The sequence below is a fragment of the Rhinopithecus bieti genome, unplaced genomic scaffold, assembly GCF_001698545.2.
Source record: "Rhinopithecus bieti isolate Rb0 unplaced genomic scaffold, ASM169854v2 scaffold_2723, whole genome shotgun sequence".
Classification (NCBI taxonomy): domain Eukaryota; kingdom Metazoa; phylum Chordata; class Mammalia; order Primates; family Cercopithecidae; genus Rhinopithecus; species Rhinopithecus bieti.
The window spans coordinates 3,145,783-3,172,731 of NW_016804119.1; the positions used below are offsets into that span (position 1 = coordinate 3,145,783).

General features: G+C 49.5%; 1 protein-coding gene across 1 annotated transcript in view; it reads right to left on the bottom strand.

The window, feature by feature from the left end:
* The window catches only part of PPP2R1A (protein phosphatase 2 scaffold subunit Aalpha), a 39,270-nt gene extending 13,067 nt beyond the window's left edge, over positions 1–26,203 (bottom strand). Inside the window, exons 1-6 of the mRNA XM_017864721.1 lie at positions 25,834–26,203; positions 13,694–13,784; positions 9,653–9,753; positions 3,243–3,475; positions 1,596–1,743; positions 1,318–1,473 (exon numbers count right to left, since the gene is read on the bottom strand). Of these exons, the coding sequence (XP_017720210.1) occupies positions 1,318–1,473; positions 1,596–1,743; positions 3,243–3,475; positions 9,653–9,753; positions 13,694–13,784; positions 25,834–25,911 (807 nt within the window). The 5' untranslated portion in view covers positions 25,912–26,203. The remainder of the gene's footprint in view (positions 1–1,317; positions 1,474–1,595; positions 1,744–3,242; positions 3,476–9,652; positions 9,754–13,693; positions 13,785–25,833) is intronic.
* Positions 26,204–26,949: the final 746 nt, after the last annotated feature.

A 26,949-nucleotide genomic window follows, 5' to 3' on the forward strand; every position in this document is an offset into this window, starting at 1 on the left:
AGTGGCCGGATCTCAGCTCACTGCAAGCCCCGCCTCCTGGGTTTACGCCATTCTCCTGCCTCAGCCTCCCAAGTAGCTGGGACTATAGGCGCCCGCCACCTCGCCCAGCTAGTTTTTTGTAGTTTTTAGTAGCGACGAGGTTTCACCGTATTAGCCAGGATGGTCTCGATCTCCTGACCTCGTGATCCGCCCGTCTCGGCCTCCCAAAGTGCTGGGATTACAGGCTTGAGCCACCGCGCCCGGCCTGGGAACCAGCATAATTACAGGCAAACGGCGCCCCAGGGTGGAGTGGCACTCGAGGTCTCTCTGATCCCACCCTGCCCTCTCTCCTGCTTTCTCTCAGGCTAGGCCGTCAAGATCAGGCCTGAATGTTCTTGCTTGCACTTGCTCTTGCCTCCCAGGGTTCTTTGTCCTCTTGCTAGAACAAAGTTCCTATCTTAGCTCTCACCAACTCATCTTCTAGAACCAGCTGCAACACCACCTCCCCTCCTCAATGCTTCCAAGGCCCCATATCTGTCTGTCTGTCCCACACCTGTGACACTTTATAATCAAATTTCCCCCAGTCAATCTTTCCCTTCAGACTGCCTGGCTCCATGAAGGCCAGGAATGTGCCGAATTCGCTGGCCCAGCAAATAGCTGGTGCTCAGCAAACATGTTTGTGGGATGAGGCAATCTGGATCCCTGCACAAGGAGCACTGTCCTGGGAGTCACAGAGCTGGAGTCTTGCCCCCTTTCTGCCTGGCTGGTAGTGTCACTCTGATCAGTTAATTAAACTTTCTGGGGCCGGGCACGGTGGCTAACACCTGTAATCCCAGCACTCTGGGAGGCCAAGTCAGATCACTTGAGGTCAGGTGTTCGAGACCAGCCTGGCTAACATGGTGAAACCCCATCTCTACTAAAAATACAAAAACTAGCCGGGCGTTGTGGTGGGCATCTGTAATCCTAGTCCCTCAGGAGGCTGAGGCAGGAGAATTGCCTGAACCCGGGAGGGAGAGGTTGCAGTGAGCCAAGATTGCGCCACCACACTCCAGCTGGGCCTGGACCTTTCTGCTCCTGTGGCACTTTCCTCCACGAAGCCTTAACTTAGCCTCAGAATCCTTCTCAAGGCAGCACTTCAAGATGCCATGTCAATCAACCAGGACTGGAATATGAAGTGAGATGAAGTTAGATGATCACAGACATCTTATTGCTCAAACGCCCAATGATTCCGTCGGCCTAATGGTAAACCTCAGCTCCTATGTGCTTCCCTTCTGAGGACACTTCCCTATATGTCAGTGTCCCCCACCAATAGGACAATGTCAACGGTCGCTCACCTACCTCTGTGAACTTGTCGGCCACCATGTAGCGGACACGCCAGGACTTGTCTTCAGCGGCCTGGCGCAGAGTGGGCATCACCAGGGCCTCCAGATCCTCCTGGGGCAGGAGCTGGGCAATGTTCACGCACGCCTCCACCGCCAGCAGCCGCACCGAGTCCTGGGGAGAGGAGAGGAATGCAGGAGGGCAGCAGAGGCCTTGCTGAACTCTGGGATTCTCTTTCACGGGCAGGGACCACCAGAAGGAGGGGAGAGCAGAGAGGTCCAGGGAGCAAACCTCACCTGCTCGTCAGAGGCCAGGTTGGAGAACATGGGGATGATCTCACTCTTGACGTTGTCCAGCTCCAGCACCTTGGCAAACTCCCCCAGCTTGGAGGCTGCGGCCCGCCGCACCATGGGGGTGTCATCTGAGCACAGGTTCCGGAAGTACCTGGGAGTCAGGGATGGGGATCCTGAGGCAGCAGGCAGTACGGCAGAGAGGAGCAAGCACAGACTCTGCAGTTGTGTGGGTCCAGGCTTTAGCTGAATGACCTTGGGCAAGTGATGACCCCCTCTCTGTCTTCCCAGCCCTATGAAAAGGAGCTGATAGTAACAGTACCTACCCCACAGGTCTGCATGAGGTTTCAATGAAATAATATGTGTGGGACACTTCGCAGATTGCACATAATAAATCCAGTCAATGGTAAGTGCTGACAATTACATTATCATGATTATAAAAAGTGCTTAACCAACGGGCCAGGCACAGCGGCTCATACCTGTAATCTGAACACTCTGAAGACCAAGGTAGGAGGATTGCTTGAGCCCAGGAGTTCCAGACCAGCCTGAGCAACACAGTGAGACCCCATCTCTGCCAAAAATAAAAACGGAGCCCAGCGTGGTGGTGCACACCTGCGGTCCCAGCTATTTGAGAGGCTAAGGCAGGAGGAATGCTTGAGCCCAAGAGGTTGCGGCTGCAGTGGGCTATGATTCTACCAGTGCACTTCAGCCTGGATGACAGAGCAAGATCCTATCTCAAAAACAAACGAAAAACTGCTTAACTAAGAGGCTAGTCTAGAGCCACAGAAAGGCTTTATTTTACAGCAGCAATTGCTTCGGTCAAAGATGGTCAGGGCCAGTGTAAGTATCTAAGCATCTGCGCAGTCGTAAACCAGAGTTCTGGAGTGAGCCACGGCTCAAACCTGGGCATGATGGTCAACTGTTTGCAAAGTAGAGGAGCAGGAGGCTGAAAACTGAGGTGGTTTATCTGCCAAAGGCACTGGACCTGGAACAGGCTGGAGACACCATCAGATGTGATGTGCTGAAAGTTTTTATGTTCCAGATTTTGCTCTAAGCACTTTATATGCGATAATTCCTTTTTTCTTTTTAGACGGAGTTTCGCTGGTGTCGCCCAGGCTGGAGTGCAATGGTATGATCTCAGCTCACCGCAACCTCTGCCTCCTGGGTTCAAGCGACTCTCCTGCCTCAGGCTCCCGAGTAGCTGGGACTATAGGCGTGCGCCACCATGCCCGGCTAATTTTTGTATGTTTAGTAGAGATGGGTTTCACCATCTTGGCCAGGCTGGTCTCGAACTTCTGACTTCATGATCCACCCGCCTTGGCCTCCCAAAGTGCTGGGATTACAGGCGTGAGCCACTGTGCCTGGCCTTTTTGTGATAATTCTTTTAAATCCCCACATTAATCAGTGGGAAGGAGGACCTGTCATCATCTCAGTTCCTAAGTGAGCAAGGGGGCAGAGGTGGTAAACTGACACCCGGCCGTGTCCAGAGACCAACTCTCGAGGATGTGGCCTATCACGTGATAAGCAGGAGTGGTAGTAGAGAGCGTTCAGTGGCGTGTGGGCCCCAGGTAGACCAAAAGGAGGCTGAGGCTTTAGAGAAGGGGAACAAGCTGAGGGGGGAGCTTGGAGCTTCCAAGGGGGCCAGAGACTCACTGTCGCAGTTCCGCCTTGACAGCACTGGACACTCGGGGGTAGCAGACAGAGAAGAGGCCACAGGCCGAGGTGCGGGAGGTGAACCAGTCGCCGCCCGCCAGCCGCTTCACCAGCGGCACAAAGTGTGCCTCCAGGTCAGAGGGCGAGTGCTCGTGTGAGATGGCCCGTAAGGACTCCACTGCTTTGTCCCGCACCACTGTCTCCTCCACTGTGGCCAGCGACTCCAGAGGTGGCTGTGGTGAGAATATGAAGTCACTGGACAGCTCCCTCTCTACCATCCCCGGCCCTGGAGCCCCACCCTGCAACCCCCTCATGGGCTCATCTCCTCAGAGAAACCTTCCCTACTACCCATCCCAGGCTTCATTAAAACAGCATTTTTAAATGGTTGCAGTGAATGACTCAAAGGAAAAACGTCATATTATGCCAGCCAGCAGAAGGTCTCTGTCAGCGTGCCTTCCACAAACGTTCTTATTTAGGGGTCCTAGAAGGAGTTTCACTGGGGTCCATGAATCTGAAAATTACACACGTCACTTTCTGAGGAGAAAGTTCTTAGCCTCTCAAAGTGCAATGATCATCACTGACACTGCGTAGAACATCCGTTCACTGTGTGTACTAGGCAGGACCACCGTGTTGTACCAGGGGTGCTTGTTCTTCCTCACTGAATTCTATAAAGCAAGTCCTGATTTTAAAGAAGAGAAAACTGAGGTACGGTCTAGCTTGCCCAAGCTAGTAATAGCTACAGGTCAGGATCGAAAACCTGACCTGAGTCTCCCATGAACAGGTACAGTTGTGCTGTCTCACACAACTCTGGTGACTGAATTGGCATCTCATGTTTCTGGGGGATTAGGGGGCTCGGGACTGCTCACTGGTCGTTACTGTGGGCCTAGAAAGACTGTGTCCTTCAGATATATATGACTGGCTCTCCACTGTATCCCCAGAGCCCAGCAGCACTCTTAAGCACAAGACAGGAACTCTTAATTAGTGACCTACTGAAGGGAGACTCAACTTATCCCAACATGTTCAAATAAAGGTGGAGGTCTCTGGTTTGAAATTCAACTTGGGCTGACAGATATTTAAGGCAGGAAAAAAAAAAATCATAAATGGAAATGCCTCCAGGGGCCAGTCAAGTAACAGAATGAAGCCATCAGTCAAGGTGACAGGCGGAGGTGGCAGGGGGCGTGAATACGAAGAGGCAGGCACTGGGGCACCTCGGAGAGCATATAGTCCAGGGAGGGCAGGTGCTCAACAGCTCCAGGGACTGTCACTATGGGAGGATGCAGCTGGCAATAAGCAAATCTGGTTTTCCAAATGCAGTCCTCAAAAAAACTCAGGAGTTTTGTATGTGAGAAGTCTCATGGAACACATGCTACAACACGGATGAACCTTGAAGACATTATGCTAAGGGAAATCAGCTAAAAGTCAGAAGGACAAATATTTTCTGACTCCACTTACATGAGGAATCTAGAATAGTCAAACTCATAAAGTAGAACGGTGGCTGCCAGGGGCTCGGGGATAGGAAATGGGGAGTTCATATTCAATAGGTCTGCAATTTCAGTTTGGGGAGACAAAAAATTCTGGTGATGGATGGTGATAACGGCTGCACAATGTGAATAAACTTACTGCCACAGAGCTACACACTTTAAAATAACTTAAGATAGCAGGCGGTGGCTCACGCCTGTAACCCAGCCTTGGGAGGCGAGACGGCGCTCCGCGGTCAGGAGATCGAGACCATCCTGGCTAACCGGTGAAACCAACCCTGTCTCTACTAAAAAACCATACAAAAACCAGCGGGCGAGGTGGGGGCCGCTTGTAGTCCAGCTACTCGGCGAGGCTGAGGCAGGCAATGGCGTAAACCTGGGACGCGGGAGCTTGCAGTGAGCTGAGATCCTGGCTGCACTCCAGCCTGGGCGGCAGAGAGAGACTCCGTCTCACAAAAAAAACAAAAAAAAATTCCTAGCCCATTCTCACTATCTTTTTACTGTAAAACTATTAAGAACCGAAACACAATGTTTAAAAATAGTTACAATGGGCCGGCGCGGTGGCTCAAGCCTGTAATCCCAGCCCTTTGGAGGCGAGACGGGCGGCTCCGAGGTCACGGAGCTCGAGACCATCCTGGCTACTGGTGCGGAAACCCGTCTCTACTAAAAAATACACACACTAGCCGGGCGAGGTGGCGGGCGGCCCTGTAGTCCACTACTCGGGAGGCTGACGGGCAGGAGAACGGCGTCAAACCGGGAGCGGCCAGGTTGGCGTGAGCTGAGATCCGGCCACTGCACTCCAAGCCTGGGCGACAGGGGAGACTCCGTCTCAAAATAAATAAATAAATAAATAAATAAATAAATAAATAAATAAATAAATAAAAAATAGTTACAATGAATGATTCAAAGGAAAAATGCAATACTAAGCAAGCCAGCGTAATGTCATGGTCACATGTCCTTGTGCTATCGTGAGGTCTCAGGTTCAGGATGGTCTCATGGGAGTGTGACCATAGGTGTGGTGTGACTGGGATACTGCAGGGACAGAGTTCCTCTTGTTCACCTCGGCTCTCCCATCACGTGGGCTGGCACAGAGAAGGCACTCAATCAACACCTGCCAAGTGACTAGAGGTGGAGCTTATGGTAATCTGTTATAAGGAGGCCTAGGGACAGAGGTTGAGCAGTAATTATGTAAGCCAAGGTTCTCTTCTCCCATAGGTTACTGTAAGAAGTAGTTCTCAAAGTATGATCCCTGACCACCCTGCAGCAGAATCACCCAGGAGGCCTATCCCAGTGTGGACCAAAACAATCAGAGTTATCTGGAGGCAGGGCCCAGGAAGGTACACATTTAAGAAACTACAACTGATGCCTTTGCACAGTGAAGACTCACTACTGTGAAGCCGCTCTGTGAAGTCTGGGGGCAAGGGTTCTCAAACCTGGAGAGCACACAGGGTAGGGAAGAGTGTGAACCACCTAAAATCCTGTGTGCTTTTGTAAGAAGAGGGTCCGGGATTGAACAGATTCTCAAAGGGATCCACAATTCCAAAAGAGTTAGGAGCTGCTGGCCGGATGCAGTGGCTCACGCCTGTAATCCCAGAACTTTGGGAGGGCAACACAGGTGATCACTTGAGGCCAGGAGTTCCCGACCAGCCTGACCAACATAGTGAAATCCTGTCTCTACTGAAAATACAAAAATTAGCCGGGCATGGTGATGGGTGCCTGTAATCCCAGCTACTTGGGAGGCTGAGGCTTGAGAATCGCTTGAACCCAGGAGGCAGAGGCTGCAGTGAGCTGAGATCGCAACACTGCACTCCAGCCTGGGTGACAGAGCGAGACTCTGTTTCAAAGAAAAAATAAAATAAAAATAAAAAGAGCTGCTGACACAGAAACAACCCTCCCACCCAGGCACGGTGGCTCACACCTGTAATCCCAGTACTTCGGGAGGCCGGGGTGGGTGGATCACCTGAGGTCAGGATTCTGAGACCAGTCTGACCAACAAGGTGAAACCCCGTCTCTACTAAAAATGCAAAAATTAGCTGGGTGTGGTGGCACACCCCTGTAATCCCACCTACTGGGGAGGCTGAGGCAGGAGAATCGCCTGAACCTGGGAGACAGAGAGGTTGCAGTGAGCCAAGATCACGCCATTGTACTCCAGTCTGTGTAACAAGAGTGAAACTCCATCTCAGGAAAAAAACAAAACAAACAAATGAAAAAAAAAAACAATCCTCACACTGCAGCTACAGGAGTCGCTGTAATTAATTCCATTTCGCCACTGCTGAGAGCGAGGGCTCAGAGTGGGTCTGACACATCTCTGGGTTTCCACAGCCTAGAGACTTTGCTCAATGTTTGTGGAATGAAGAAACTACACAAAGCCATTTTCTATTTCCCATAACCTGTCAAAATCCAGGTTAACAGCCACCTCCTCCAGGAAGCCTTCCCTGACAACTTCCCATCCCACCTAAGCAGGTTAGGTATCTACCCTGGGTTTTAAGGGGCCCCCTGCCTCCCTTGTCTACAGCTCTGAAAGCAACCAGGAGCCCTCTGAGCATAGTACATAGGAGTGGCTAAGAACTATTAGGGGACTGGGATCGAATCTGGACTCTGCCTCTTCCCAGCTCGGGCAATTCATTTAAACCAGCCTGTGCCTCAGTTTCCTCATCTGAGCAACAGAGCTAACATCAGTGCACAATTGTGTAAGGCTCTTGGGATGTGCACTGCAGGCAACGAGCAAGCACAAGCTATTCTGATCTGACTCTTCTCTGGTTTCCAGCACTGCCTGGTCCAGAGAGCCCCAGGATGTCTGCTGGCTGACACGAACGTCATACGCATCAGTCACAGGGAATTGCTTCCCAAAAGGAAGCGTGGGTTGACTGGGACTTTCCTCACTGAGAATGTTCTGTTGGGAGACCCTGGCCAGGTAAGAGAAGGATCCCTGGGTCCCAGCCCAGCTCCACAGCAAGCTTGAGTCCCAAGCTCAGTTGCAGACCCTGGGGGCCCTTGTTGAAGCCTTGGGGTTTCATAAAAATTATGTCTTCTGCTCCTAAGTCCTCTGAGAAGCTACTGAAAGCTATGAATTCACTGCTCAGAAGTTCCACCTGACAAATATCAGGCAGGGGCTACAGACAATTTTGTGAAATTCAAGGAACCCCTTCTAGGCTGGCCCCCAAACCTTATCATGCTCATGTGAAGAAGTCCTGTTTTTTGTAAAATGTATGACACGATCTCATTTATATACAATTTTCTGTGTGTCCATATGCACAAATTATACATATACGCCCAGATGAAAGCTGAGATACCAGAATATAATGGTAACTATCAAGTTTCCTTAGATAACACTGTTGGGGAAAAAACAAATTACCGTATTTGCTCAAATCCCAAGATCCCAACAATGACAAGCACCATTCTTCTACACACCACTAACAGGGAGAACGGCTGCTGCTATACAACACCATCAAGGGCCGGTGCCACACTGTATCTGTAGCAACAGTGAAATACAGAATCACTGGGGGAGTGGTGCAGAGGCAGAGGCAGCAGCAGTGGCCCAGGACTCTGAGAACAGTGAAAACCAGGGGACTAGGCAACTTCTAAGGCCTTCCTTCCCAGATCATCTCTCAAACAATGCTTCTTGTTGGGATCTGACCCATCTTTTTTTTTTTGAGACGGAGTCTGGCTCTGTCACCCAGGCTGGAGTGCAGTGGCGCAATCTCGGCTCACTGCAAGCTCCGCCTCCCGGGCCCACGCCATTCTCCTGCCTCAGCCTCCCGAGTAGCTGGGACCACAGGCGCCCGCCACCTCGCCCGGCTAATTTTTTGTATTTTAGTAGAGACGGGGTTTCACCGTGTTAGCCAGGATGGTCTCGATCTCCTGACCTTGTGATCCGCCCGCCTCAGCCTCCCAAAGTGCTGGGATTACAGGCATGAGCCACCGCGCCCGGCCAAGGGATCTGACCCATCTTTGTGTCCCTAGCCATCACCTAGCACGGGACACACAGGCAGGCAGTGGGGTGGGGATGTGGCAAAGAGTTAAATGGACAGACCAAGAATCCCAGCTCTGCCATCTACAAGGCATACAATCTTGAAGAGACACTTAACCTCTCAGTGCTCCAGGTGGCTCACCCATAAACAGGGAATCCCTCCTACCCCAAAGGCTGGATATGATGTCACAGCAACAATAATGACAATTGCAGTTAACATCTATTAGTACTTACTAAGTGCCAAGTACTGTGCTAGGGCTCTTCAAGATAATTTTTTTTTTTTTTTGAGACGGAGTCTGGCTCTGTCACCCAGGCTGGAGTGCAGTGGCACGATCTCAGCTCACTGCAAGCTCCGCCTCCCGGGTTCACGCCATTCTCCTGCCTCAGCCTCCCGAGTAGCTGGGACTACAGGCGCCGCCACCTCGCCCGGCTAGTTTTTTGTATTTTTTTTAGTAGAGACGGGGTTTCACCGTGTTAGCCAGGATGGTCTCGATCTCCTGACCTTGTGATCCGCCTGTCTCAGCCTCCCAAAGTGCTGGGATTACAGACTTGAGCCACTGCGCCCGCCCAAGATAATTTTAAAAGGTTTTCATAATCCTATTTTGCAGATAAGAAAGGTACAACAGAGAGAGGTTAAGTAATTCTCTTACAAATCATATAGCAGCAAATAAGTGGTAGAACCCAGCCTGACTCCAAACCCACAGCCCTGTATGTAGAATCCCAGGTGAGGCCTGGCACTGGGCACCTACCTGACCACTAAATAGAAAGGATGACAACTGCACCCTGAGTTCACAATATTAAAAGCCACTACTGACTTGTCGGATTAAAGCAGATGTCCATGGCCTAGCTGTTCTGACGTGATCCCCACGCTCTCCAACATGCTCCCCTCCCTGCCCTAAGTCGGCAGGGCCACGGGCCTGACCCTAAGGGGTGGGCAAGAGGACTTCCTGCCTTCCACTCACCAGCAGGCAGTGCACGTACTCTGGGCCTCCCACCAGGGTAGTGAAGGTTCCCAGCTGTTCTGCCAGGGCCAGGAGGACCTCGTCTTCATCATAGATGGTATCTGTGGAACCAAGACAGACTTCGTGACTATCCCACCTCAACTCTGACCCCAGCCCAAGCTCAGAACTCACGGACTCCATTCTGCTTCCTCAGGCTGTCAGCACTCAGTTTCCCCATCCACCCACTTGCTCCCCACTCTCCACCTGGGCTGACACAGAAATCACGGCACAGGCTTGGCTGGGATGAGAGAGCCCTAAGTCCTGCTTCTACCCTCTAGCAGGTGCAGAACACTGACTGAGTGATTCCACCTCTCTGAGTCCCAGCTTCTGCGTCTGTAAAATGGTGTTCACCATCCCTCCCTCGTAGTGAGGGTTACAGTGAGGAGCAAACACGACCAGGTGTATAAAGCACAGAGCAACGTCAACGAGAGCTTTTTTGGGGTCCAGCTTCTCCCCTCAGCACTGTTCTCTCTGCCAGAAATTTCTTTTTATCTTTGGAGATTCAGTTTAGCTACCCCTTCTTGCCCTTCTTGGAAGACTTCTAGGATGTCCGCTGGAACACCTCCTCTGGGCTCAGTCTCCCTCTCCCTCCATGCCACCTTTACCACACCCTTAACATAGGCTATAATCAGCGAGCCCAGGACTGGCTCCTCTCTATGCCCCAGTTCCTGCCAGAGCTGAGCCCAGACAGACAGCAATTCAGGTTTGCTGAAAAAATGAATACGTGAAGGGAAAATCTGTTCTGTCCCTAATGCCCACATCCAAAGGCCTCTCTCTTAAGCTCCATCCTCTCATCCCTGAGGCAGTGGGAACTGCTAATCCCTGCATAGCACAAGATGTTAATATGCCTGGCATCTATTACCACTTAAACCTCCTGCATTTAAGCTGGGTATATGGCAATCCAGCAACAGACTACATTTCCCAGACGCCCTTGCAGTTGCCAAGGCCATGTGACCTTGCTCTGACCAATGGGATGTGAGTGTAAGTGGTGGGTTCAACTTCTGCGTCACCTCCTTATCACAACCGTCTCATTTAAGTAGTCATTATCATCATCCCCATTTTATGGTGGGTTCAAATCTTGCTTTACTGTTGGGTGCTTATACAGCAACTCACTTCATCTCTCTGAGCCTTTCTCATCCCCCAAATCACAATGGGCTGTTCTCACTTCATAGGGTTGTTCTGAGACCAAAGAGAAATAAATGCTTTCAGTGAAGAGCTCAGCACGGGGCCCAGTAGGAGGGTTAGCATCTCTGCCTCTTCCTTCAATAAATAAATTCTCGCCAATAAGACTCTGGCTACACTGTTCTTAGGCTCGTTCCCAGCCTCAGTTTCCCTGGCTCCCTCTGCACACAGTTAAAACCACCCTCACTGTTTTCTTTGTCCCCTGAAGACCTTATGCATATCCACAGACTCAATTCTTATCCATCTCTATCTCCAGTCTAGACCTTATAGCCAAGCAATGCTGCTGAAGGCCAAACACCTGGGAGCTGCCAGCACCCAGTCTTTCCACCAACCCACACAGAACTATCCTCCTTGTAAGGGTTGGCAGCTCCTTCTGAGCCAAGTCTGTCAACCCTCCCAACCTAAAGTCACTCTGATCATCACTAGCTGTCAGCTGGGAGACTGCAACAGCTTCTTACCTGGTTTTCCTGCTTCCACCTTTGCCCCTACACCATCTGGATCTCCCAGAACCCAGAGTGACTCTTTCAGGTGTAAAAGAAATCCTGACACTCTTTCATTTCAATCTGCCAATAGTTTCAAAGAAACCTGATCTCACATGTTGTGGTCACTGTTCTTCTCCAACCTCATGTCCTAGTCTCACTCTCCCTTAACAATCTTACTCAGCTCATGGCTACCTCACTGCTATTCTTTCAACACGCTGAGCACACATCTGCCTCTCCTCACAGCCTGAAATGCTCTTCCCACAGAGTCCCACATGGCTGGTGCCTCCATTCCACTCAGGACCCTCTCCCATTAAGCTTCCATAAAAACCCAGAGGGTTCAGAGAGCTTCCAGATGGTGAAACATGTGGAGGCTCTTGAAGGATGGTGGGCTTAGGGAGGGCAAGCAAGCTCCAGGCCCTTTCCCCCATACCTCACTCTATGCATCTCTTCATCCTTTGCAATATCCTTTATAACACACCGGTAAACATAAGTGTTACCCTGAGTTCTGTGAGCCTAATCAAACCCAAAGAGGGGGTCGTGGGAACCCCAACTTGAGGCTGATCGGTCAGAAGTTCCAAAGGACCTGCAACTGGTGGGCAGGGTTGGGGACAGTCTTGGGGACTGAGCCATCAATCTGTGGGATCTGACACTATCTCTGCAAAGACAGTGTCGGAACTGAATTAGAGGACAACCAGCTGCTGTCCACTGCTCAGTTTGGGGGAAAAACCCCAGACATATGGTCACAGAAGTCATGTTCTGTGTTATGATTGCTCTGGTGTGAAAGTAGAGGAAAGATGCAGAGTTTTCCTTACACACCCCAACTGTTAGGTACTGCTCTCATTAGACTCCTTTACAGATAAGGCAAATGAGGCTAAGGAAGGTGGAGTGACCTACTCAGGTTTCCCAGCAAGTCGGCAGCACAGCTGCTTGTTTCAAACCCAGGTCGCTCCAGTATTTTTCCTCTACAACTTCTTCACCACTTTATTATCCTGCCATGCCTCAGCATTCTAAAGCTTTCAAGTCTCCCCAACAGTTCACCAATAGAAGCCACCTGGTTTGGGGCCATTTGTTCAGTATCATATGAGCAGACTCTTCATGTAGCGTTCAGTCAGACACACCTGCACCCCTCAGTCACTAGAAGTGCCACTGCAGGCGAGTCACTGCACCTCTTTAGGCTCCAATATCCCATGTGTCCAGTGCGGGGAGGGGTAACAACCTCAAGCTCCTTCCTCCCCAGGGTCATCACTAGGTCCAACTAAGACGATCCCATACACAAGAGTTTAATTAGTGACAAAGCATTCTAAACCTTCAGCTGTGATTTCCGCTGGTATGAAGTATAAAACATGAAGCGGTAATGGGAATAATGATAACAGAGGATTTACTATTAATTGGTAGTCCAGTCTGTGTCAGACAGTGTACTAAGTGCTTTACCTACATCCTCACAGACAGCAGTGCTTAGTAACAGCCTGGCAGCTAACGCTTTGGCAGCACGTACTGCACAGGGTCATAAGCACCTTACAGTATCTTATTTAGTCTTCGTGTTAAGTTACATAATTATGCCCATTTCACCTGTGAAGAATCTGAAGCAGGTAGATGTAAAATATCTTGCCCGAAGTCACACACCTAGAAAGTGGTAGAGCTCAGATTTGAAATCAGCCATTAACCAATGCTGTCAAGTTAAAGGCCAGAATGACTACATAAATATCCCTTCTCAGTTACCTCCTAACTGCACGACCTTGGGCAAATGAATCACTTCACCTCTCTACACCTTGGCTTCTTCATCTATAAAATGGGGACAGCAGTATTACCTGCTTAAGGCACTGCTGTGAGATTAACTGGGTGAAAGGATGGTGATGTATGTTTACTGAGTACAGGCAGCTTTCTAAACACTTCATATGAACTCAATTCTCACAAGATACAGTGTAGAACACCACCTGGTATATAGTAAACATATCATAAGTATTAGCAATTGTTATTAACACTGAAAGTTCAGATCAACACTATGGCACATAGATGATTATCCCAATCTACAGATGAAAAATGTAAGAAACAGATAAACTAACTTGTCTAAAGTCACCAGCTTCCAACTGTTGGAGCTGCAACTCAAACCTGGTTCTATCTGCCTCTAGATCCCTCTCACCAATGCCTGCCTCCAGCATTCCAGACCATTCTGTTAGAGCAAAACTGCACTTCTCTGAATCCCTTTTCCCACTCCATAATGTCTAGCACAGGCCAGACATTCACAAACCATATGTTAAATCCACAAGTCTTCTCTTATCTAGTGAAAAACACCTCCCAAGAGTCCCCACATCTGGGTCCCAGGGCTCCCCTTCATTACCTGTAAGGAAAGGCAGAAGCTCACTTCGGGTCCTTTCGACCCCAAGGGCCAAGGCGATGGTGGACAGCTTCTTGATGCTGTTGAGGCGAAGCTAATGAGAGAACAAGAAGAGGAGGGGAGAATGTTAGACATTCCAGACACACACGAGTTCAGACAGCTCTGAACCCAGTCAGCCCCTGGAAGCCTTGCTTGGTTACGTGTGAAGATGCTCAACAGTAATTTGGCAAACACCCACCAAGAGACCCTGTGACCTCGAGCTAATCATTAAATAACAACAATAGTAGTGGCAGCAGCAACAAATGCAAAAGAACATCCCTTGGTTCTTATGGAAGCAACACCTCCTCAGTTGAACTTTCCAAGACCACTCTGTTGAAAACTGTACTCCCTCTCCTCCTCTCTCTTCATCACCTTCTCCTGTACTTAGTACCACATAACATGCGAATACACTGTACTTTAACAGCAGCAGCCACTTTATAACATGCTTCCTCTGTGCCAGGTCCTCGGCTAAACACATCCACACACCTGCACCCCTGTCACTACTAGCTGGAGTCCCATTTTACAGACAGGGAAACAGGCTCGGGGAACAAAAGCCCCTTTCAGGGTCAGAGAGCTAAGATCACATGGAGCAGGATGTAAAGCCAGGATTGCTGGCTAAGTGATCATAAAAGAACAACACTCCAGCCTGGGCAACAGAGTGAGACTCTGTCTCAAAAAAAATAAAGAGCAAACAATATTACAATAAAATGACGACAAAAACAAGAGTAGCATTAGCAGTAGTAATAATACCACCAGAATAGGAGGCTGAATGGCAGCCTCAAAAAGTTACGTCCCAGTGATGAGCATGTCAAAACAGAGTCTTTGCAGACGTAGTTAAGTGTGTCCAGATCATTCTAAATGGAGGGTTAGCCTTAAATCCAATGACAGTGTCCTTCTAAGAGACAGAAAGGAAGACAGATACACAGAGGGGAAGGCAAGCATGTGAAGATGGGTGGAGAGAGCAGGTGATGCATCCACAAGCCAGGGAACACAAGGAATTGCTGGCACCACCGGAAGTCCTAACTTCCAGAAAGGCATGGAATGGGTCTCCCTCAGAGCCTCCAAAGGAACCGACCCTGCTAAGAACTTGATTTCAGACTTCTGGCCTCTAAAACTTGTTGTGTTAAGCTACCCAGTTCGTGGTGATTTGCTGTGGCAGTCCTAGAGAACTATTTTATTTGGCTAACAAACATAATAGATCTCATGCCAAGCATTCACATGTTGGGACCTCATTTGATCCTCTAGATCCTAGAAGAAAAGCATGGCTAATGTTGTCTTTTCACCACTTTGGAAAGTGAGGCTCAGAGAGGTAAAGACACCTGCTAAAGCCAGCACCAAGGGAGTGTGGGATCCAAAGCCAGCTGCTCTGACTGCAGGCCAGACTGTGGAACTCTCCCCTCATTTCTTCATCTCCACCACGATGCCTCTCCTATTATTAATAGCTCCCAGCACTGTCACAAGAATGGAATGAGCTCATGTGTGTAGGAGTGGGAGGAAATGCTTTCGCCAGTGGGAGAGTGACTAATGGTCCCACAGGGGACCTTTCTTCCTGGATAGAGGCAGAACAGGTAGGGACAGGGCGAGGTTGAGGAGCAGGACCTCCCTCAGCCTGTTCTGTTCTGAGGCCCCATGTAACTGACACGAGGTCTACAAGTGACTAACATCCTGCGTGAGGGGTTCTCCGGTCCAGGAGTTGAAGAGTATCTTTGGGATCACAGACGATGAGCATCTGATGAAGTGTTGTGATGGTCTCTCCTCAGAAAAATGCACACAGTTAATCTTTCATACATGTGGTCCAAAACTTACCATCCTGGCATGAAACAGACCTCAGGATAGAGTACTACAAAACCTGCAACTGATTTTCAGCTAAAAAATAAAACGTATATAGAGACAGACCTATAGAAAAATAAACAACTAATATGGCAAACACTAACAATTACTGACCTGGGGTGTCTAAGTATAGAGGTGCTCACTGCACTAGGCTAAAAGTCAGCAAAACTTTTTCTATACATTCCCAGACAATAACTATTTGCAGCTTTGCAAACCTAACTACTGAACTCTGCCTGTGTGGCACTGAAAGCAACCATAGAACCAGAACTAGAGAAGCAAACAGGCATAGCTACGTTCCAATAACTTTATTTGCAAAAGTAGACAGTGGGCTGAATTTGGCCCATGGACTGTAGCTTGTTGACCCTTGTATTAGTCTTCCAACGTTATGCAAGTCTGAAAACTTTCATAATAAAATACCATGGGGAGGCCGGACACGGTGGCTCACGCCTGTAATGCCAGCAATTTGGAAGGCCAAGGCAGGCGGATCACGAGGTCATGAGATTGAGACCATCCTGGCTAACACGGTGAAACCCTGTTTCTACCATAAATACAAAAAGAAATTAGCCGGGCGTGGTGGTGCACGCCTGTAATCTCAGCTACCGGGGAGGGTGAGGCAGAAGAATGGTGTGAACCCGGGAGGCGGAGCTTGCAGTGAGCAGAGATCACGCCACTGCACTCCAGCCTGGGCGACAGAGCAAGACTCCATCTCAAAAACATGAAAAATTTAATTAATTAATTAAAATAAAATAAAATACTGTGGGGAGTATTGACCTATTTGTCTATTTCTTTCCTCTTTGTTTTCTCCAAGTTGATCTGTGTGTTATTCTCTGTGTGTATACATATGGGGAAATATACACACGGGCTAGGGCCACACTAGGTGAGCAGCAGTCCTGAGGACAATGAGATGGTACAGGGAATAATCACAATGAATAATCACAAGCGTAAATGTCAGAACCTTAGCAACAAACATTTACTGTTTGCTACGTGCTTGGCAGCATTCCAAGTGATTGACATGGATGATTTAACACACTGAAGTCTCCTAACTGCTCCGAGGTACGTATTGTTAGTAGCATACCCACTTCACTGGTGAGGACACTGATGCTCAGAGACGAGGCTGTCACTTACTGGAAAGCAACGAAGCCGGGCAGCCTGACTCAATTTCAACATCATGCTGTCATTTAGGCAAAAATGTCTGTATGACAAAGCTTCCATAAAAACCAAAGAGGATAGGATTCAGAGAGCTTCCCAATAGCAGAACACGCAGATTCTTGGGGGGGTGGCATTTCCAGGGATGGCATGAAAGCTCCCCGTCCCTTCCCCCATAGCTTACCCTATGCATCTCCTCATCTGTATCCTTTGCAATATTCTTTATAATAAACCGGTAAACCTAAGTGTTTCCTGAGTTCTGTGAGCCGCTCCAGCAAATTAATCAAACCCAAAGAGGGGGTCGTGGGAACCCCAACTTGAAGCTGAGGATGCCCAAGAGGTGGGCCCATGACAATCAGGCTGCTCTCCCGTGGCACAGAGTCCCCTTCCTCTGCTGTTCTTTCGGATTCTGCTTTTGGTTTCATTAAAAGTGTTTCTTCAGGCAGACAGCATCATCAACGCTTGAGAAAGGTGGCCTACCGGTGGTACTACAGGGCTGCAAAGTCCAGGTTCAAGGCTAAAGTGCTTACATATTAGCTGTGGAATCTTGGGCAATCCTTGTACCTTTCTGAGCCTCAATTTTCTCATCTGTGAAGTGGGGATGATGAGAATACCTACCCTCAGAGGGTTGCCTTGAGTACAAAATGACATTCTACAAGGACACCCTAGCACTAGGGGAAGATTAATAATGGCAGCCGTGGCAACCACGCCTCACTGACAGCATCCTGATTTTGTTCAGATTATTAAGAAGGACACTGTGGCAGCTGGTCCACTTATGTTTCTTTTCCCTTTTTCCACCATGACAGAATAATAACAGCAAATACTTCCTCAGTCTCTACTACGCCCCAGGCTTTAATGTTTTAACTCCTTTAACCCTCACAATCCCATGAGGGAAATACAGAATCCCCCATCTTAAGGCAGAGAACACAAAGGCACAGGGAGGTAAACTGCATACAGCTTACTGGTGGCAAAGCCAGGATTTGAATCCCAGCCACCAGGTTCTTAACCAGTACTATGGATTCATATTCGCTGTTTTTTCTTTTTTGTTGTTCTTGCTGTTGTTTTGAGACAGGGTCTCGCTCTGTCACCAAGGCTGGAGTGCAGTGGCACGATCGCAGCTCACTGTACCCTTGACCTCCCGGGCTCAAGTGATTCTCCCACCTCAGTTACCCAAGTAGATGGGTCTACAGGCAGGTGTCACCAAGCCCAGCTAGTTTTCTAACTTTTTGTAGAGATAAGGCCTCACTATGTTGCCCAAGCTGCCCTCAAACTCCCGAGCTCAAGCGATCCTCCCGCCTCGATCTCCCAAAATGCTAGGATTACAGGCATGAGCCACTGCGCCCGGCTTTGTTTTTTGCGTTTTTTTTTTTTTTTTTTGTGGAGGGGTGGGGTGGTGCCATGGATCCCCTTAGTAGGTCTAATAATGAACACAATTTTGAAACAGAGGTGAACATAAATGACACTAGAAGGTATGTATAATAGTAGAAATGACATGTGAACACATTCTGGCGACAGTCACAGGTTTTGCTAATACTATCTATGATATACTATAGGGATATTATAATTCATAACAGAAAGGAAGTTAAATGTAAGTTAGAGGTTAATGAAAATAAAGATGTTATAATTCCCAGGCAGGTCCAAACTCATGGACCTGCCTGGGAATTGCAGATGATCCCCAAGTTAAGAACTCCTGTACTGGGCTACACTGCTGCTCATCATCCCTGGTTTTCAGCTGTACACATGACCCCTGGAAAAGACATTTCTGAATTGCCTTTGCATCTGAATGTGACTATAAGACTAACATCTGGCCAATAAAATCCAAGTGGAAATGTTTTGTGCAGCTTATAGGGATGGTATTCACACTTATCTTCCCTCCTTCCTGTCTGGAATGGAGTTATAATGGTTGGGGCTTCCGCAGCCAACTTGGGGACCTGAGGTAACCTGGGGGACAGGGAGGGTAGAATGGAGGACACAAGCAGCGTGTAATGGTAAGAGCCCAGGACCCTGACACCATGAAGTACCACAGCAGCCTGGACTGCCACCAGACATTTTGGTCATCAGTCAGAAATAAACTTCAAGCTCATTTAAGCCCCTGTTATTTAGAGTTTTCCTACTACTTATAGCCAAACTTAACCTCAACTAACTCTGCACATGACCTAGTTCTGGGCAAAGAAATAGACAAGCAAGTCTGCTGAGGAGATTCAGGACAGACTTTCCTCCTTAATAAAAGGGAGGAGGGGAAGAACCTCTGTGTCCTAAGCTGGCCCCTGGTAAACTGCAAGAAAAAGTGCAGTCCCACTAGGACAGCAGCTGCTGCTGGAATCTTACAACCAAAATAGGCCAGTAAAAAAACCGCATTTCTGTGATATCTTTAAGCCGACCCAATTCTGTGATAGCTTTGAGCTGCTGAACTTGCTATATGAGAAATAAAAAGAACCCTTACTTGTTTAAACAACTCTTGGTTGGGGTTCCTGTCACATTCCTGATAGAAAAGCTATTAATATCATCCTTAAGAAATCTTGACTGGCGGTTGATCATGTCATATGCTGAGGAGAATTCCCTGTGTACTGACTATCTCCCAAGCATGTCCCCACCAAGCACCTGCTACAGTTGTGATACTGTGAAATACAGATTTGGGCTCCGTCCCCATTTCCTTGCATACAACTCCTCAAATCCTTGGAATCTCCGAGGTGGTTTTTGTATGCTAATGTTGACTGACACCTTCAGGATGGGGTCCACAGTCACTGGGAAGACAGTCATGGAAAACACAGAGACATGATTAGAGGGTTGGGATTTTCAGCCCCGCCCCACACCCTCCAGGGAGCGGAGAGGGGCTGAAGGTCAAGGTGATCACCAGGTTTAATCAATCCTGCCTACCTAACAATGCCTTTACAAAAACCCGTAAGGACAGGGCCTGGGGGCTTCAACACAGCTGAACACACACAGGTTCCTGGAGGGTGGTGCACCCAAGAAGGGCATGGAAGCTCCACACCCCTTCCACCATGGCTCACCCTATGCCTCTCTTCATTTGTATTCTTTATACTATCCTTTATAATAAACTGATATACTTAAGTGTTTCCCTGAGTTCTGAGAGCTGCTCTAGTATATTAATCAAACCCAAAGGCAGGGTGGTCATGGGAACTCCAACTTGAAGCAGGTAGATCAGAAGTTCTGAAGGCCCAGAATGGCAACTGAAGGCGAAGGTCAAGGTGCAGTTTTGAGGCCTGAGCCCTCAACCTGTGAGACCCAACACTGTCTCCAGGTCATGTGTGAACTGAGCTGGAGGACACCCAGTTGGTGTGCGCTGCAGAACTGATTGCTTGCTTGGTGGTGGAGAAGAATCCCTCCCCCAACAACACACATTTAGTCATGGAAGTCTTCTTCTGTGTTGTTGATTGTTGGGTTGAGAGAGTAGGAATTGGGATTTTCCAAAGAGTCCACCTATATATATGGTTCCACGACAGCACTTACCACCCTAGACTGGGACTCTCTGTGTCCCAGCAGGCCTCAGCACAGAGCCTGCTCTGTGGTGACTTAACAAATAAAATCCCCCTTTCCACTACATGCACCTGTGGAAAGGGGACCCACTTTTAAAGACCCATCCTGCATTCAACCCAAGGAGCCTTCCATAATATGAATCTATATGGTACAATCCCACATGTAGTATGTCTTCCCTTCACAATCAGAATAAAAGCTAAGGCCCTACTCTGGCTTACAAGGCCCAACACAATCTTACCCTAGTCTATTGACCCATTCTCACTGGGCCTGGCTTGTCACAATGGCTTCCTTGATAGTAACCAAAAAAACAAACAAACAGCCCAGTGTATTCCCAATCCAGGCCTTAACACTTGCTGACTTGGTCCCACATGGTTCCCCAGATGCCCCACTTCCTCAGGTCTGCTCAATCCCCACCATATGACTACCATAGGTAAACCAGCACACTAAACAAGCCAATTTCACTGCATCTTCACAACCAGGCACATGCTGATTCTTCATCACTATCCCCATTTTGCAGATGAGGAATCTAGGCTCAAAGAGGGGAAAGTACTGCTCCAGGGGCACACAGGGAGCAAACTGGTAGAGTGGGGGTTCAAACTTCAGTCATCCTCAACTCTTCCCTCTACATCACCCACCAGCAAACCCCATCAGTCCCCCTCAACATGTCCTGACTGTAACCACACTTCCCCACTACGTGCTAACACTGATCCTGGGTGCTCTGTAAAGGCACCTCAACAGGACCAGTGTTCCTGCCCAACCCCTATGACAGCCAGAGGAAAGATCCTTTAAAATTATATCAGAACCCATCATTCCTACTCAAAGCCTTGCAATTCCCCGCCCCCCTCCGCCATCTTCAAGGCTTTCACCTTGGCCCACAGGCCTCACCTGATCTAGTCCTGGTCTAGTCCTCACCTCCCACCACTTTGCCATTCTCTCTGCCTCAGTCGGCCTTTTTGCTGTGCTTTGAACGCATCAAGCATCCTCCCACTCCTGGTCCTTGTATCAACCATTCCCTCTGCCCAGACTGCTCTTCCACAACCTGTTCATTTCATTCAAATACTTGTTCAACACCACTTTCTCAGAGCAGCTTTCTCTAACCTCCCTATCCAACACAGCAGCCCCAGGTGCTTGCTCCATTCCCTGTACCTGTCTTATTTTGTTCTTTTTTTTTTTTTTTAAAGACAGAGTCTTGCTGTCACCCAGGCTCTCACCGCAACCTCGATCTCCCTGATTCGAGCAATCCTTCGACCTCAGTCTCCTGAGTAGCTGGGACCACAGGCCTGTGGCATCACACCAGCTAAATTTTTTTTTTTTGGTAGATACAGGGTCTCACTTTGTTGCCCAGGCTGGTCTTAAACTCCTGGGCTCAAGCGATCCTTTCACTTTGGCCTTCCAAAGTGCTAGAATTGGTCAGGTGCAGTGGCTCATGCCTATAATCCCAGCACTTTGGGAGGCCGAGGCAGGCAGGGAGTTTGAGACCAGCCTGACCAACATGGTGAAACCCACTCTCTACTAATACAAAAATTAGCCAGATGTGGTGGCGGGCACCTGTAATCCTAGTCACTCGGGAGGCTGAGGCGGGAGAATCACTTGAACCCGGGAGGCAGAGGTTGCAAAGAGCAAAGACGGCCTGCACAACAGAGTGAGACTCTGTCTCAAAAAAATATATATATATATAACCAAAGTGTTAGAATTTGGCTTGAGCCACCATGCCCAGCAATTTTTCTTCTTAGCAATTACTGCCACTGACATCCCATTACAGATCTACTATCTGTCTCCCATACCAGAATGTAAACCCCGGAAGGGCAGCTTTGTTCCCTACTGTACGTCTAGTATCTAAAACAGAGTCTGGCACATAGGAGGTGTTGATAAATATTTGCCGAACAAATAAATCAAGACTACAGGATTTCATATCCTGTGTTCCTTCTAGTATCCTGAACTATCTCAGACACAACTAAAATATTTGGCATATGAATATAATCAGCAACCTTGTGTCCCACCCTAGACTCTATTCCACCCTTAGGTCCTACTTCCTTTCCTGACTCCTCCACTTCTCAGCTGCACAGCTTTGGCTACGTTATTTATGGTGCTTCAGTTTCCTCATCTGGGAAGTGTGGACAAGGACAGGACCTACTTCAAAGAGTGATGATGAGAATTCAGTAAGATTGTCAGTGTTATTCCTCTGCACTGTACCTAGCATAGAGCAAGCACCCAGTAATTTCTTACTCAGATGGTTTAAGTCAGAGGTTGGCATTTTTTTCCCTGCAACAGGCTAGACAGCAAATATTTTTTTTTTTTTTTTTTTTTTTTTTTTTTTTTTGAGACGGAGTCTCGCTCTGTCACCCAGGCTGGAGTGCAGTGGCCAGATCTCAGCTCACTGCAAGCTCCGCCTCCCGGGTTCCCGCCATTCTCCTGCCTCAGCCTCCCGAGTAGCTGGGACTACAGGCACCCGCCACCTCGCCCGGCTAGATTTTCGTGTTTTTTTAGTAGAGACGGGGTTTCACCGTGTTAGCCAGGATGGTCTCGATCTCCCGGCCTCGTGATCCGCCCGTCTCGGCCTCCCAAAGTGCTGGGATTACAGGCTTGAGCCACCGCGCCCGGCCGACAGCAAATATTGTAAGCTTTGAGGGCCAGACCATCTCTGTTACAACTACGTAACTCTGCGCTGTAGCACAAAAGCAGTCCATAGGAGCTTCCAGACAGATGAACACCTAGTGGTTCCTGGAAGGTGGAATGCCCAGGGAGGGCATGGAAGCGCCACACGTCTTCCCCCAAACCCTGCGTGTGTCTTCATCTGTAGCCTTTGCAATATCCTTTAGAATAAACCGGTAAGCTGCCTAGCTCTCTGATCCTGGCACAAAAACAACTCCCTACAAATGTTTGCTGGTTAGTGGATGGATGGATGGATGGAAGGATGGAACGACAGACAGCTGAAGGAAGTGATCCTGGAGTTAAAAAAAAAAAAAAAAATGGCTGGGCACAGTGGCTCACGCCTGTAATTCCAGCACTGTGGGAGACTGAGGGAGGAGATCACCTGAGATCAGGAGTCTGAGACCAGCCTGGCCAAGACGGGAAACCCAGTCTCTTTTAAAAACACACACACAAAAATTAGCCAGGCGTGGTGGCCTGAGCCTGTAGTCCCAGCTACTCAGGAGACTGAGGCGGGAGAATTGCTTGAACCCGGGAGGCGGAGGTTGCAGTGAACCGAGATCACGTCAGTGCACTCCAGCCTGGGCAACAGAGTGAGACTCCATCTCAAAAAACAAAACAAAACAACAACAAAAAACTATGGCCATATCTGTTCCCTCTTCCTGGGAGGCTCTTCCCCACCTTCTTTCAATCTCTTCTTAAATTCTGCATCCTCAGAGAGGCCTCGCCTGATTGGCCTACTTAAAATGGATCTGCCCCACCCCACTTTGTACTTGCTGTGCCCTCTGCCTTTAGGTGTGTTCTCAAACTTGATCTCAACAAGGCCTCCCTTCACCACATTTTAAAACTGCATCCCCCAGGCCGGGCACAGTGGCTCATGCTTGTAATCCCAGCACTTTGGGAGGTCAAGGTGGGTGGATCACCTGAGGTCGGGAATTTGAGACCAGCCTGACCAACACGGAGAAACCCCATCTCTACTAAAAATACAAAATTAGTTGGGAGTGGTGGCACATGCCTGTAATCCCACTTGGGAGGCCGAGGCAGGAGAATCGTTTGAACCCGGGAGGCAGAGGTTGCAGTGAGAGAAGATCACACCATTGCACTCCAGCCTGGGCAACAAGAGCCAAACTCCGTCTCAAAAACAAACAAACAAAACCCCTGCATCTCCCATCTCTCTTATTTTTATTTGTCTCCTTACTGCTTATCCCCAGTATACTCTGTTCATTGTCTCTCCTCACTGCAAAGTAAACTCCCCTACTGCATACCAGTGCTTAGAACAGTGACCAGCACAGAATAGAGGGCCAATTCAATATGGATTCGTTGCCACAACATCCTGTGTTTCCTTCCCATCACTTTTCACACACTCATCTGTTCAGCTCTGTTGACCTGTTTCACACCTGAATCCTGTATAGCAACTGGTGTCTCCACTATATCCCCAGCATCATACCTGATACATGGCACGTGTTTACTGAACAAAAGAATTCATACAACCGCCCTATGAACTAGATAATTATCCCCATAAAAGAGAAGAGGAAACAGGCCTAGAGAGATTAACTAACTTGCGCATGTCAATCAGTGAGAAGTGGAAGGGCCAGGAATACAACCACAGCCGGTCTGCCCCCAGAAACAGTGATATACCAGGAACCTAGGAGGCGGGACCCACGTTTGGCAGGTTACCCAGTGCACCTTGTTCAATTTTATAAATGCGAAAACTGAGACCTAAAGGGAGGATGGGACCTCTTTAATCACCACTCCCAATAATCACAGCTAATATGTATCAGGCCCTTACAACAGGTCTGACACCATTCGACTTTTTATTTGTGCCATAATTCGTTCAGTCCCTCACAAGTCCGTCCAGCAAGACCAGGACTACAATTAGCCCATATTTTATGGAACACGGAGGCCCAAAGCGGTGAAGTAACTTGTACAAGGTCACACAGCGGGTGGCAGGCCGGCTCAGAGCCTTGGGCCACCGCATCCCATAACCAGGAATGTTCATCCGGGCTGGGCGCGGTGGCTCACGCCTGTAATTCCAACACTTTGGGAGACAGAGGCGGGTGGATCGCTTGAGGTCAGGAGTTCCAGACCAAGGCTGGCCAACATGGCGAAACCCGTCTCTACTAAAAACACAAAAATTAGATGGGCGTGGTGGCTCGCGCCGGTAATCTGAGCTACTTAGGGGGCTGAGGCGCGAGGATGGTTTGAACCCGGGAGGCAGAGGTTGCACTGAGCCAAGATCGCGCCACTGCACCCCAGCCTAGGCGACACAGAGGCTGTCTCAAAAAAAAAGAAAGAATGAATGAAATGTTCATCCGCTTAGCAAATCCTTCACTCCCTATCCTGATCAATGGGAGGATCCGGGGAGATGGGGAAACGGGTTTCTACAACCTAATTCGCTCTTCAGTTTGGCTAGTCCCCACCTTTGGGGGGGGTGTTTTTGCGTCCCCGTCCTCTTAGGACACCTAAACCAAAATGAGGTAGAGGAAGAGCAGGAATTGGGATGGCAGGCCTTCGTCTCTCGGTCCCCACTTGGGCCAGCAGTCGAAACCCAGAAAAGAAAAAAACCTTCCCAAATCCTGACCCATCAGGCGGCTCTCCCCTACTCGGAGCAAGTCACGAGCGCCCCACATCTACAAGGGGCCATTCAGAGGCCGCCGCCAATCACAAATCCCTCCTCTCTCCCGGACCCAGTCTGCCGACCCCAGGCCTGGCCGCAACCTCCCAGGACCGCGTACCGCCGCGCGCACTGAGCAGGCCCGGGACCCTCGAGGCTAGCGCAGGCCCCCGCCCTCCACTGGACCGACACCCAATCAAGAGCGCCGTCTCAATGAGTCCGGGCAATCGGGGAGATAAGAGACGCACGTTGATTGGCCGCCACCCCTTCCGCCACTCCCAGCGAACGCTGAGTCTTCTCCGCGAGGGCTGCCCATGCCCCCAGGTACCCCTCCTCGTCTTCCCCAAGTCCCCCGTAGCCTCCGTACCTGAACGTCCTCGTTGCGGAGTTCGTCTATGAGCACCGCGATGGGGTACAGCGAGTCGTCGCCGTCGGCCGCCGCCATCTTGGCTCCGTCCCTTTCCTGTCAGACTGCGGCCAGCGCTATGCTGAAACGGGGGGGCAGCGCTGGGAGGAGGAGGAAAAGCACGCGTGGGGGCGCCCGAGCCAGTTTACAGGGGCTGCTCCACGGCCATTGGCCGCGCTACGCCGGCCTAAGCCCGCGTTTCTTTGGGCCGGACTAGTGAAGTCCCGCCCACTTCCCATTTGCCATTGGTCGAGTGAACGAGATTTGACTAGTTTGAGCCTAGGAGAGGGGGAAGAAAGCGGAAGTCAGCCGTGTCCTAGCGACCAAGATTGTACCCGCCCTCGTCGCTGCTAACAACGACCGGGACGAGCAGTTGTTTCTAGCCAATGAGGGGTGATAGGGGGAGGACGCTAAGCCTGACCTTTGGTGGGTCCCGGGGATGGTTTCTGCGCGTGCGTCAGTGGTAATACGTGACGTCATGTGGGGAGCGGGAGGGTGTGCAGATTTTGGGTTACCCGGCCGTGGTTCCGCTGGCTGGCGGGCTGGCTCCCCGCGCCTTTGCGCAGCCGGAGGAGGGAATGAGAGTTTTATTTGTGTTTGATTTATGCCAAGGCCCAGAAAAGGGAGCGACTTGCCCTGCTGTCTCTCTTTTTCTTTTTCTTTGTTTCTTTCTTTCTTTCTTTTTTTTTTTTTTTTGCTTTTTTAAAGACAGGGTCTCGCTCTGTTCCCCATACTGGAGTGCACTGGCGCGATCTTGGTTCACTGCCGCCTGGACCTCCTCAGGCCTCAGTCTGCAGAAATAGCTGGGATTATAGGCTCGCGCCGCTAGGCCCGGCCAGTTTTTTAAAGAATTTTTGTGGAGACGGAGTCTCACTGTGTTGAGCTCAGTTGCCTTGCTCTTTGGATGAAACCAAGCCCCTCGGGCCGGTATTCAATACCCTGCCTAGGCGCGTCTCCCACCTCCGTTTTTTACCTTTTATCTGATGTCTTGGAAAATCAGAGCTGCCTGAGCACATCTTGCGTTTTCGTGCCAGCAAGCCTCCTTGCCCAAGCTGTACGTTCTCTGTACGTTCTGCC